At 32.6% G+C, this 14,698-nt stretch overlaps 1 protein-coding gene across 4 annotated transcripts in view; it reads right to left on the bottom strand.

The window, feature by feature from the left end:
* Positions 1 to 7,234: 7,234 nt before the first annotated feature.
* The window catches only part of LOC146995120 (2',3'-cyclic-nucleotide 3'-phosphodiesterase-like), a 61,934-nt gene continuing 54,470 nt past the window's right edge, over positions 7,235 to 14,698 (bottom strand). For all 4 annotated transcript variants that reach the window (XM_085825621.1, XM_085825618.1, XM_085825617.1 and 1 more), the window contains 2 exons: positions 11,395 to 11,501; positions 7,235 to 7,977 (listed from right to left, as the gene is read on the bottom strand). In XM_085825621.1, coding sequence (XP_085681747.1) covers positions 7,441 to 7,977; positions 11,395 to 11,501 — 644 coding nt within the window. In that variant the 3' untranslated portion in view covers positions 7,235 to 7,440. The remainder of the gene's footprint in view (positions 7,978 to 11,394; positions 11,502 to 14,698) is intronic.

The raw sequence follows: 14,698 nt of genomic DNA, 5'->3' as shown, positions 1-14,698 counted from the left end.
AGCATTTAAAATATATTTATTAAAATAAATTGTCCAGGAATTTATTTTATTTATCTGGTAAAAAGGTAAATTGGCTAAATTTCCACTGATGATAACAGAGAGAATGCTGGAAACAATATGCAAATATGGAAGTAAACTTTAACAGATATGTATAGGTATGAAGAATCAAAAAACTTCTGTTCACAATCCCCTCTAATTGTCAAGCAAAATGCAACAGGATAAGAAACGTTTCCCAGAATCTAAGGGTTGATATGTAAGCTAACAAGAAAGATAAAATTTTGCAGAAATGACAATTTTCATTCCCTGTATTTGGTCACATCGTTGCAAACGTTTGTAGATGCTCTTTTTCTGGGAAGTCATTAATGTTCGATGCACGAGCTGGGTGATCACTTCTAGTACTTTCAGGAATGAAAAATTTACCCGTTCTCATAAATTCATTACATTTCCTGAAGAATAAACCTCTGGCATGTGGGTGAGTATTCCTCTTTTCATTAAAAGTCTCAACTTTAGTGAAAGTGATTGCTTCTGAGAAAAGCACTATGCTTGTATTCAACGTTAGAATAATATTTTACAGTTTGTTAAGAAAATAATGTTTTTAATGTCAGAAGAATTTTCTGCTGAAAATGTGGTTCAGTTCGATAAAGAAACACCAAAGCTCTCATATTTAGGGTTACACAAAACTATAATTATAATTCATCTCGAAAACTAAAATTTACTGGAGCTGGGCTTCCACAGAATTTAAGTTCTGGTTGTCTCAAAAGTCCACATTGTCTCCCAACTTAATGTTCTCCTCTTGTAAACTCAGGCTATATTTAAAAGTAGTAAGCTTTCAAAGAAAGAAATGTGAAAAATCCAACTCTGCCCTTGCTGGAATTTGGCAGCAAGGGAAAAGTTTGTTCACAACAAATCTTCTAAATGTCAACTCAAGAGAACGCAATAATTTCTTAGGGGCGAATTCAAGTGCAACGCTTGTCATAATAATCGCACTTGCATTACAAAACCGGATTCAAGTGCAATGCTTTTCGGACACGCCTATTGTAAATACGTCACTACCATAGGCCCACCAGCGGCCGAGGGGTAAAGTCGCTGAACACGGTCCGAGGTTCGAATCCCGCGAACGGGCTATCTGCATGGGCGTTTTCGTGGTTTTCCCCATGTGTAACGTGTATACGAGGCAGTTTCCCTTAGAAAGTCCTCCACGAAGGCATCCCTCCCGTTAGGAAGATAGCCCTAGTGTGCTTTGCCATAAATACACCACCGTCACTACCATAGAGGAATTTTGCGGCTACTTCTGACCTGCCACAACAACAGAGACTGTAAACAAGATGGCTGAAGAGATTTTCCTCAGACGTTTAAGAAATCGGAGAAATGCTGATCGAATTCCTTGTTATTTAAGAGAGAGACGTAATCCTTTTGAAATGGCAGAGCGTGAATTCATCAGTAGATTCAGATTAAATCGGTTTGCTTCAATGAATTGAAACCTTTTCTGAAGGCAACTGCCAATGGATATTCTCTGCAAATGCAGGTTTGTTTTTGCTTTACATTATGAAAACTGAAATACTTCTGGAAATGTTACCGATTCAAAGACTGCTTAAATGACCTATATGAGAATATTATATTTATACGTAAACGCACAAATTTTTAATGTTCCTGTATCAGGATTCTTTCTTTTTCATCCCCCTTTTTTCTTTTCGAATATGAAAAAAAAAAAAAAAAAGGCATGTCATTTCAGAATAAGTCCGATTTTGTGTCAAAATACCTATATTAGAACGATGCTATATATAAATCTAATATATATCCTAATTCGCGCTTTCGAGACATGAAAAACGCAAGTTGAATTTCGTCAACCGGCCCAGTAGAATGGGAGATATAGAGCTGTCCCCATTTTTTCACATACTATGCAATTTGTTAAATCTTAGAAAATAAATTTTGACTAAAAATTTAAGATGCCCAGTTTTGCCAATTAAGATGCACAGTTTTGGTGCATATTACATGGGTCTTTAATTATCCCTGATAATGAGTGTACATGCCAGGTAATTAGTTAAATCTTAGAATATAAATTTTGACTAAATCTTTTAAGTTATCAATGGGCTTATTGATTAAGTCCAAATGAATTACATCATTACTAATCATACTACAGTGCATTAAGGGCTAAACATAAGATTTTATTTTGAAAGACTGAGTGTTATGTGTATCTTTGCAGCATTAGCACCAGACTTTACATGTGAACATGAAAACAGGTCTTATAGTCTGAGGTATAGAGAACTTTGTTTTAAATTGACAGATAGCTCTTCTCAGCTAATAAAATAAAGGGTATACCTGGAATCTGACCCATCTTCAGCACATTCTTAGCATGAAGACATCAAATTAATTTTGAATTCAAGGTACAACCAAGGTATGCATATATAAGAACTACACCAGGGAATGTAATCATTGAAAAACTTTAAATTAATCGTAGGGTACACATAAAAAGATCATGGCAACACATTTAGTAATGTTAATTTAAATTTTTCACAAAATAAGCCAAAGCTCAACACTGAAAAACTGAATTTTTGAACCTGAAAATCCAGTCTTGTATATTGAGCAAGAATGGCCATGTCATAAGCATAAAATGCTAGAGTGATATTAAATAATTCTGGCATGTCATTAATGAAGATACTGAACAAATACAAGCCTAATAAAGAACCCTGGGCACGCTTGAATGTACTAGACAGGAATTCGAAATGATAGTATTAACTTGAACAGAGAACGATCTGTTACTCAGATATGACTTAATAATATAAAATGAAATAGGCCAAAAATCAAGTTATATGAGCTTGATTATGATTCCTATCAAATGCTATATCAAGATAAAATACACCAGTTTGCATTTTATTTATTACAGAAGCCTTAGGGAATGTATTCCTTTGTCAATAGAAGCTAGAGGGTAGCAAGGTTTTTTTGGGAGAAGAGGGATCCAAGCTGCTTATCAATTGAGATATTTTGGTTCCAGAGGAAAAACATTCAAGCAATTTATATTCACATTTGAGCACAAATTAATAAACAACATATGAAAGGAAGCTTTTTAAAGTTAGCCACACATAAATTGAAAAGTGAAATATTGGCAATTTATGTCTAATAACTAACATTTAACTTTAGAAAAAATACAATATATCATTTTAAAATGTTTTATTTTACAAACCATATACGACGGGTTGGAACTTTAATAGTGGCAACACAGCTGAAAAAACACTACGCAACAAAACGAAAGAATATCGCGTATACCACACGTAAACTACATACCTACCTTACCTCTCAGCAAAGATTCGTCCTGCCTACGTCGCGCGCGTGCGGAGTGATGCGAAGAACGGATCCTTGTATTAGCTCGCGGTCTAAAGTAAGTGTTTGTCAGGATGTTTTCAAAACAAGAACAACGATGTTGGATAAAAATTGAATGTGCCAGAGGTTGTACAGCACGACAGTGTCATCAAGGGCTTCAAGAGGCTTGCGGGGAATCTGCATTGCCTTACAGAACCGTAGCAAGATGGGTGAAAGCATTCAATGAAGGAAGCCAAAACGTGGCAGACATGCTGCGGCCAAGTCGTTCGAGTGTCAGCGATGCAGACGTGCAAGCTGTTGCCGCACTAATGGACAGTGAGCGACGCCAAACAATTTGTCAGCTGGCCAGACAAACAGGATTAGCGCATATGACTCTGCTGCACATTCTGAAGGAACGCCTGTCAATGAGAAAAACTGCTTCACGATGGGTTCCACATCAATTGACGGAAATGCAGAAATGGCTACGATACGATGCTGCTCGAACCCACCTGGAGCACAAGGGAAATGCTTTTTTATGCCGTATCATTACGCTGGATGAGACCTGGGCCCGATCGTACCAGCCAGAACTGAAATGCCAATCAAACGAATGGCGTCATCACGGGTCACCACGACATTCGAAATTTCGTCAGAACCCCAGCAATGTGAAAGTTATGGTGATTCTTGTGTATGACTGTGATGGTGTCATCCTAACGCATACCGTTCCCCCACAGCAGACCATTACTGCTGATTTTTGGAGCACAATCTCCGACCAGCTTTGAGAAAAAACGGCGACACTTTCTGCAGAACGCTCCTCTAATTTTGCATGACAATGCTCGGCCGCATTCAGCGCAAGCTATGAATGATTTGTTCAAGCGATGGGGTTAGGAAGTGCTTTACCATCCACCATACTCCCCAGATCTAAGCCCTTGTGACTATGACTTAACTCCTAAGATGAAGGAACCACTTCGTGGCACTCGCTTCCAAACTGTTCCTGAGATTCTTGCGGCAGTAGACCAGTCCATTCAAACTATCAATAAAACAGGCACTGCTACAGGTATTCTGCGACTTCCACATCGTTGGAAACGGGTTGTACACAATGCTGGTGACTGTATTGAAGGACTGTAAAACATGGTGACATGAATCACTTTTGTATTCCTTGTAAATAAATAGTTGCCACTCTTAAAGTTCCAACCTCGTATGAATAAACTTTTAAATATTCTTTAGATGAGAGATTTTTCACTGATAAAATGATACTGAGAATGGAAGAGGTAAAATGACTGGCTACCATAAAGGAAAAAAATTAACAGAGTTAGTAAGGTAATATTTCATACAGAATGTATGACTACATTTTTACTGCTTCAGAAAACTGCAGACGAACATTTTTCAATTAAGTTCACTGATTTGAACTTTATAAAATAATAAAATAAGAAAAGTACGGCTCACTAAAATAAAAAAAAAAAAAAAATTTTAGAGAAGTCTAGAAACAGTTCACCAAACTTGAATATAAATTTTAAATGCTCCAAAAACTAAAAAAGACATTTTTTGATCCCACAGTTTACAAACTTCAAATTCATAAAATGATACTTAGAAAAGAATAGCTGTACGATACTGTTGTGTTTCTACTTCCTCTTAGGGAGGAAACTAATGCAGAAACAGACAGGTGAAACCATAACTAACTAAATATCAGCTGAGAACTAAACTCTTAAGAGCTACTTAATTCCCCATATTTCTAGTAATCATATAAGTGAAATTTTGTGCATTGCGTTGTGTAAATGCATCCGGGACCGTGCCATGAGAGGATCGTATAAACAAGATGTAAAATCAATATACATATAAGAAAACACATAAAAGATATAAAGAAAACATAAGAAATAGGTTTCCAGATGAAAATACAAGCTTATTCAAATTCCTCAACAATTAAATTTTACATCCTAAGTAATCGATGCTCAATTTTCTTATTTTAGTTACACATGTGGATTCTTCAACATAAATCATTTTTTCACATTTAAATCAAGGATTTGCAAATCTACTTTATGACTCATTTAATTTAACTTGAACTACTGCTATAATTTCTTGGATGTTAAAAGAAACACATTATCTGAAATTCAACATCTATTCTAAGGATGATTTCACAAAACAAACTATTTTTATACCCTAATTACTATTTATCATTTATGTCTCAGAAAAAGAAAGAAGGGGAAGTGGAGACAATTTCCAACCCTTTAGAATTAATTTAAAAATGCAATCTTAGTTTTAAAATTCCAAGGAAGTTTCTGCAACTTTACTTAAAATTCATAGGAATACATCAAACACAGAAAAAAAAAATTATCTTGGGTACACATCTTGAAGCGGCGAACTAGTATCCTAATTCTAGGCTTTCGACAAACGGCACTGCCCCTCGGTTACAAGTCGAAGTTCAGAGGACATCGTCCTGTCCTGGCACCTTTTGGCGAAACACGCGGCCGGGTAACTGGTTTCCATAGACGAAAAATTTTCACTCTGGAAGGCAAGAGAACCGCTGGCCCCGCACGGCTGTCCGAATCTATTCGGACCAGGAAAATCGTAGACAAGTCTGCGGCCGGTTAGTATAACTGCCGTTCCCTGCCATAGGCACAACTGGAAGACGAACTACCCTTCCTTATTCATCACCAGAACTCTAAAGTACAGCATTTCACCATAGAAAAGTCAGTCCAAAAAGTAAAGTTTCTGTTAATTTTGTTTTTCTTTCTCCCTCGCATTTTTGCGAAACGCGCGGCCGAGGAGCATAATTGCCGCTCCCCGCCGGAAGCACTGCTCAATGATGATCTACATCTTTTCCACCTTTCTATCGCTCAACCCACGAGCAAGTTCGAAGTCCAAGTCTTAGTCAAAACGTCAGTCCCAAAAGTAAAGTGATTCAAACTCGAATTTTCTTCTCGTCTCCTTCACAAACACGGGTTCCCACAATGGCTTCATTTATCGCCCCCTTAATCTGGACAAAATTTGCGTTTCTTTCCCCGAATGACCGAATTAAGGTGATCACACATGCACGCCCCTCTTCACTTAGCCAACAACCGGACTCCCGATCGCCAAAACCAGAATGACTTACATCGAAAGTTAAGGGGCAACCTCTGACCCTTTCTGCACGTACTTCCTGTCCTAAAGGTCAAGTGCACAAAGAAATTTCTTCTAGAACATTCTAAAGGACAAAACGCGCGAAATCATGACTTAGCAAAATCGCCTCCCTTCCCTGCTTCTTTTCACAATGAATGAAAGCTTGGACAAAAATTGCAAATAAAAGGAAAATAAATAATATTCTTTGAAACTAAATAATATTCTTAGAAGCATCTGTTTTTCCCCAAAATTAAAGCATTAAAATAAATAATTCAGAATCAAATAAAATTAAGATTTTCTTAAATCAGAAAATCATTCACCTAGTTTTTTATAACGCGATCAGACAATTATCTACACAACAATACAAATAACTAAAAATAAAAAACTGATAGCAATAATTGAATTATTTTAATAATATTTCAGATGTTATGAGAAATATATTTTTTAATTAAATAGTTTCTGAAGTCAATATTTACAAGATGATACTCATACAGTAGCACCTAGATGGCAAAAACTTTTTGGTGGCAACAAAAAGGATTATGGATAAATCAATTAAATCTTACATACTATATTTTAATACACTTCTAATGTATATAGAAATTTTTGTTCCACAATTAAAGACTTATAACAGCAAGATAAAACTAATTTATTTTATAAAAACATGCGAGACAAAAAAAAATATATATATATATAAAGTGTCAAGCTAATTGCATTAAAATGCATTCAGATGTGCTTAAAAGTTTATAATAAAACATTTATTCAATTTGAAAATAATTTACTTCTCATTTTAAGAATTCTTGCTGAACTAAACAGATGATGAAACAATTAAGACAAATATTAATAATTCAGTCTATATTTCATTTTTATTTATTAACTTTGCAATTGCTTCTAAAAATTACACATGAATAAACCTTAATTTTTGCATTAAAATTATAAGCAAATATTTTAAAATTTCTTTTACACAAGCTAATTACATATTCAAAAATAAAATGTATAGTTCTATAAAATAACAATCCTTGAATAAAAATGTCATATTTCATACAGCTACTTTTATTCATAAATTCCAGTAAAAATAGCTTCAAGACTTATATCATAGGGAGGTTTAACTAACCAAGAATCACTAGATATTCGACACATTTTAAAGTCTTTTTCAAGTTCTATAAAATTGCTAACATTAATTTTTCCATCATGTGTATCTAATTTATTCAATTTGCACTCTAATATCTTCTGTATTTCCCAAAGATTAAAACTCTGTTCTCCACTCTCAGCAAGAAGAATGAAACTGCAAGGATTAATGGTGATGCCATCAACAATTTGTTTTTCGGCAGTTTTGCTGGGAACAGAAAGTTTCTCCTCAAACTTGATTGTTTTGCAACACTGAGCTAGCTTTCGTTTCAGAGAAAGTGAACTAAGAGCTGAACTGAAGTCATCAATATCATTCTGCTTAGACTTTTTTATTGAATCTTTAGCCTTGTGAATAAGTGTTTTCATTGCTTCATTCAATGAAACTATGGCCAAAGCATAAGCTGGCATCACCATAAATGCTTGGATGCTCAGCTTGTATACTCTACCATAACAATCTTTAACCTATAGTGAAAGAATAAAAATATTATATAAATTAAAAATCAAAATGAACAAAAGCTTTAACCCAAGAGAGGACATACCAAACTGAGAAACATGAAAATATATGCTAGGTGTCTCTTATGCAAAAGCATTTATTGCATGTTAAGCAGCTTAAATTATTTATATATTAAATGCTGTCCTGTTCGGCATGGCGGTAAGGGAGCAGCCATAGCCTTGGGCTGTGTTCAAATTCTAGAAAAGGCACATTATTCTAGTTTTACACATGTATTACGTTTGTATCATGGGGTCCCTCGCAATACTGTCAAGCTGGAAAAACAGTTTGGAGATATTGCTGGAATGGAAAGAAATAAAGAAGAACCTAGGATCTGCACTCCTGAAGATTCCCTTTCCAATATGGGCTGAAGCTGGGTAAATTCTCATGATAACCTATAAGGTACTCAATATGGCAGGTACAATTCTTGCCCTCTTGGCCATGACAAAATTCATGAACTTGATCTGATGTTCTTATCAGAAAAGAAAGGTAAATCACAGCAGCAACAACATGCATTAATTTCTCTGCTAACTAAAATCTAAGTGCAATAATTTAGATGTGTTCAAGCATACTAGAAGAAATTACAGATGCGGCTAGATTAAAATATTTCTTTTTATTTATACTGACACACATTTTTCTTTAAGTCAACACAAATAAAATAGGTGCCATAGCATCTTTTTTTAAAAGAACATTTTACATACTGTTGTGTTTAAGAGAAGCAGAATGACAGCATCTATCTAGCAAGAGAAGTAGAAAGCAAGTGTGATGTGTTCAAGACAAAATCCGAATTTAGAACAATTTAGTTTCAATTTTGATACCTTTTGTTGGCTAATTAATAAATCACATTATCATTGGCTGAGGGCTTAAGCAATTTATTTGCATCAGAGGTTTATGTAAAATTCATATGACAGCAATTAATTTTGAAAAAAATTATTATAAGCAGTTACTATTTTTAAGACAGAAAGGGAAAATGCCCAAATTAAAATGAGTTAAAAGATTACTACAAAATTAAAGTCAGTACTTACATATATTTTTTATATCCTACATATGTACTTTAAAAATTTTGAAAATGTAGTTTATTGTGTTTTAACATTTACCTTGGTTAGTACAAACAATCTAAATGTCATGCACATGTGCATATTTTTCTTTACATCTTTCAAACAGAAGCAGAATAACATTACCTTTGTTACAAAAGCATTTTGTACATCTTTTATAAACTGGTGTCTTTGGAGTCTGAATGAAAAAATAAACATTGTTAAATCTACTTCCTTAGAAATTTAAAGAGCTGTGATCATAATATGTTTTGAAATTGGAATGTTTGCATATTTTTAACTGCATGATAATTATTTCATCAATTGAAGTGATATTTAACAATAGTAAAAAAATCCCCATATGTCACTGTCTAGCTGTTAGCCAAATTATACTGTTATTTCAAGTTACATTTACTGTTTTTGATAAATTGTAAAATGACATGATTTCAGGCTTTCTGGAGATTTAAAAAAAAAAAAAAATTACTGTTTTTGAATATAACAGATAGCCAGACAATACATAATATATACAAAAGATGGATATAAAACTGAAATAGTGAAATGACTTCTTTGATTCAGGATAATGTTTCATTAATACATTAATAACATAATTTAATGACTTTGGAGGTTGTATTGTTGTTTCGTTTATAAGAGCTTCTGAGATAGTAACTAAGATTACCTAAGATTGTGGACTAAGATTTGTGGAGAATTGCATAAAGGATCCATCACACATTTTACAATAGTATTAACTTTTACCATTTTGAATTAATGGACTGCTTCTTGTCATTCATAATTTTATACATATATATTTGTGCATAACAAATACTGCAATCAACAACAGGAAGCACCTTTATGCTGTGCTGAGTTTGGTAGGAAGAGACTGAACATTAAATGTGAGTCAAGTGAAAAGGCACATTAGTATCTAATATCCAGAAGATACATTTTAAAGAAATGTATTCTACTGTTTGTTCCAAAAATTTAACTCCTAAATATGACCATAATTTTCAAACATCAAAGCCCCCAAAAATAAACTAATTATAAACTTGAAGAGTTTTCAAAATTCAAACTTGTTTAAACATCATCTTCAAACTCAATACATTAACCCTATATTAACCTTTGAAAGAATATCTCCTAAATTAAAAAGTTTCTTCCACTTCCAAAGAAAAAGGTTAAACAACAGTGAACACATGTATGAACATGACACGCCCAGCGCATATTTTCATAAGTTAAAATGAAAAATTAAATTTACCATAAATAAGAGAAAGTCTTATATTTCAAACACATTACTAATTTGAATTTGATTTTTATTTTTGATGTACACTTTTACTTGCTGCTGACAAATTTACCCATTACAGGTGACCCTAATATTCAAATATTTCACTTCAAGATAAGTAATTAATATGGGTCAAAACATTTTTATAAAGTGACAGTTTCAAGTATATGTCACACTTGGATGGAAATCTGTTATTTTTTTTTTTTTTTTTTTTTTTTTTTTTTTTTTACAGATCACATTTATTTATCTTGTATCACAACAAAAATTCCACTTAGAAATAAGCAAAATCTGAAGACAAACTACGTTTCCCTTTCAGAACACATTAAGAGTCTTCTATTAAAACTAAACCAAATGCTGTCTAATTTTCAACTATTATAGGATATTTGGATACTATAGTAGTTCACAGATCTCATTCATGCATAACATTAAAATTTTATATGTTATTTTCTCTCTCATAAATTTCATATATGCGTCATGTTCTCATAAATTTATAGGGTACTATTTTTTGTATCTTACTAAGGATGTGTGTTAGGGATTTATTTTATTTTTGAACTATATCATTCATATGTACTTTCAAACCACGAATTAAAAAGTTGAAATTCTTCAATGAAAAATTTACTTCATCCCACTGAAATTTGTAACTTAATAAGTGCATTAGGGGCAACACTACTCAAATGACATTGTTTCAGGCAGATTACAATGTTTCTTGTCTTGTCTTTTATAGGTCTCATAAAAAAATAAAAGCAGCATTCAATTATTAGCCGCTAAGAGAACAAAGAAGCAAAAATAAATATTGCTGAATAGCCAAGCACTGACATAACCCACTAGACGCCTCTTCTTTTAATTTTATGCCTGTGAATACAAACCAATAAAATTTGTATATAAGGTACATGCTTAATCACCATTTATTCATTACCATCTATTAAATGCACAACATAATAAGAACAGCTCTATTAACATAAAAGTCTAGTTCACATTCAGGCCGAGCTTATAAAATTAAATAATAACAGCTAAAGTTATAAACATTAAATTATCTCATTACTCCAGTTAGATTTGTAGCAACGTATCAAAAAATCCAGACTACTAACATTTTCAGATAAGTAGTAAGATTTTAAGTCTTTAGCATTGTTATTTGCACTGCAACCAGCTAAGCAAAACAGCAATTTCTTAGCTTTGTAATGCTTCAAAAGTTCATCTGAAAAATAAAACATATTTTTTAAAATTTTACAACCATACAAAAATAAATTTCATTACAATCAGAACATATTTACATTTATTTCAGAATGGTACACATATATTTTTATATGCCCTTTATGCATAAGTTGTATCTTCAAAGTTCACAACGGTTTGAAGAACACATTATTAAAATCTTTTTACAGAATTTTTTAAAATTAAATTTGGTTACTACAAAAGACGTTCTTAAAATATTTTTGCACAATATTCTTTTCATTTAATTAAATTTAGATTTATATTTAAAAAAACTATATTTATTTAAAGCATAATAAAATTCTTAATTTCAAATCTAAGTTTCAATGTATGGAAAATTAATGACGAGCTTTAATAAAATGATGAAAATTCTGTAATATTCTTCTGAAATCCTTTTAAGCAAAACTGTTGGCAGGTATTTCGTTTGATCATACCATTGAACAGAAGATTTATAATGCAGATTTAAATAATATATATATATGGTAAAAATTAAGATTTCTTTGGTTTAGAATAAATATATTCACGGTAGAAATTTATCCAATCATAATCATTTCTTTACAAATCTGTAACCCTTGAAATCCACTGCTTGGAACTGCAATAATTTTTATAAAAAGGAAAATTAAGTTTTATACATACATAAAACCAACATACTACATGTGGTATATATAATTGTATACACCTTGAATACAGTATGTACTGTTTTGGGGCTTATTTTGACATTGAAAGGATTGTAAATATCCAGGTGAACCCAGAAGATGAGGACCAGCCAGTAATGTGTATGAAGTAACCTAAGCACACAGACACTATTATGAAGAAGGTGCTTTAAAGATATAAAAAATGGGTGGTAAATTTTTATGACAAGCGACTTATTTAAGTAGAGTAATAGCTCCTCTCTGTGGCAAGTAACAAACAAATTTCTTGTTTGGAATTTCAGAACTCCATACCAACGGTTCAGTGGTGGTAGCAATACAAAAGTGGAGTGTGGGCCTGTGTTGACAATTCCTTGGTCAGTTAAAATATAGTAAGCATTGTGTTGCCCATGTTTAAGACACAGGTTCTGAAAATTTGTAAAATATTCACGTAATTTTCCCTTCCTCAAAGCATTCAAAGAATGAGCTTCTCTAATCTTTAAAATGGGTTCATTCACATAATGATTGTTTTTGTCTAACAAAGGTAACCACAGCAAATATGAAACTATTTTCAAAAACCACCCTGAAACATTTTCTTCTAACTGTTAAACATTATGCCAACCTAATACAAGAACTGATGAATCACAGCAAAGCAAACATGAACTCACATTCAGTCTATAATTGCACTGAGTCAGCTTCACATTCACATTCTCTATTTATTTATGGATGATTTGAGTAATAAATAGCACAGATAGAAATATGAATGTATGAGATTCAAGTTAAAGGGAAATAGAAATGAAGATATCTTATTAGATATTATAATGTTACTATTACTATGTATTCTTACTGGAAAGTAAATTCCTCTTAAAAATATTATTGTGTAGTTCATCTACGACTACTTTCCATTTATTATATTCTTTAGAAATAAAACTTGCACAATTTTCCCCCTCTTGATTTCTGGATAAAATTAGTAAAAAAAAGGGGAGCAGATATGATAATAGTAGTTAGTTTGCAAATTGCTATTTTATTTTTGTTCAGAAAGAAACTTTATTTCAATTTTTTCTTTTGATAATAATTTATATAGAAGATAAAATGGATCAGAAGCAAAAATTATCTGGTTGAAAAAAAAAAAAAAAAAAAAGAGGTGAGAGAGACTGGGAGAACAACTAAAAAACCAAGAGAAAATACATAGTTTTCTATAAGATGGTCAAAACAAAAGAAATTCCGTCAAGGAAAGACTTCAAACTGGCCTTAATATCAGATAAAATATTCATACAAGTATAACTAAAGATGATGATGGAGTTTTAATCAGTGAAGACTCTCAAGAACTGAAAGTTGTGGGAAATGGCTAGCTGTAATGATTCAGGTATGGATCAAAAATTTACAAGATTTTAAAAAAAAGCCAATATAAACAATTGCGATTCAGTTCTCAAAGGATAGGTTGATCCTCAGAAAAAATCTGAACCACAATAGGAAAAAAATTATTTTGAAATTTGATCTCTTTCCTACATATATGTGGGTATTGAGTTCTATTACTATACAGAGTCATTAGAAATGATTTATCAGGTTTCAAAATGAGGCATTTTATAAAGCATTACAACAATGAGCACTATATGAGATGAAATATAAATTTTAGTCATAATACTATAAATATTCAGTTTCATCTCTCATTATACAATGCATGCCCAAATGGTACTCCAATCTTAGCCACACACACTGTACTATTTCTCACTGATAGTTATTAAAACAACTGGTGCTTTTCTAATGTAGCTGACAATATGGGCACAGGAATACTGTTTTTAATAAATCCCCAGATGAAAGAAATCACTATGCCTTAGGACAGGAGACTTTGAAGGCCATCTGAACAACATTAAATCATTTCTTCCCATATGAACCAATCCAGTGATGAGGCAACTTATAACTCAGGTAGCTAAGTCATCTTTCTCATGCTAACTAATCCAGTCACATAAAAGCTCATCATATGGGTTGCAATATACCTCACAGTGTCAATGAGATTCTTGCTGGTATATAAAATTTGCTGGATCACCATTTCTTTGAAGAAATAACAACAACTGACACATATCAAGATATAGTACACCCATCAGATATTTCTTAAAGCATTGAAGGGCTCATACATACATAAATGAACTGGCACAAAAAAATTTTTAGCGTTGTTGAGTTCTATTTCTCTTCAATGATAGCATGACAATTTTCTATACCTTATGTTGAGTTATTGTGAAGGTTCAAAATTTCGCACAAATTAACCTTTTAACTGTCAAGTTATTTTGATGGTTTGGGTGCATAAATTATCAATTTTTTTTATTTCAAAAATGAAATGTTTGCCTCGCAGTCAAAAAAATCCAAAAAATGCCACACACTTTGAACTTTAACCTCTATTCTTTGAAACCTTCAGTAAAATGCTGCCATCTGTTGAACTGAAGCCGAAATAAACTTCTCACGATATATATTCGGGTATAACAATACGATGCACTCAAAAAAAAAATTAGCCCGAGTAATTTTCGGGCGTGACATTTTGGAATACCAGTGCTGTGCCCAA

The sequence above is a fragment of the Stegodyphus dumicola genome, chromosome 10 (genome assembly GCF_044657685.1).
Source record: "Stegodyphus dumicola isolate Sdum_Otavi_A_Nest chromosome 10, ASM4465768v1".
Taxonomy (NCBI): Eukaryota; Metazoa; Arthropoda; class Arachnida; order Araneae; family Eresidae; genus Stegodyphus; species Stegodyphus dumicola.
This window is presented reverse-complemented; position numbering and strand designations above follow the sequence as displayed.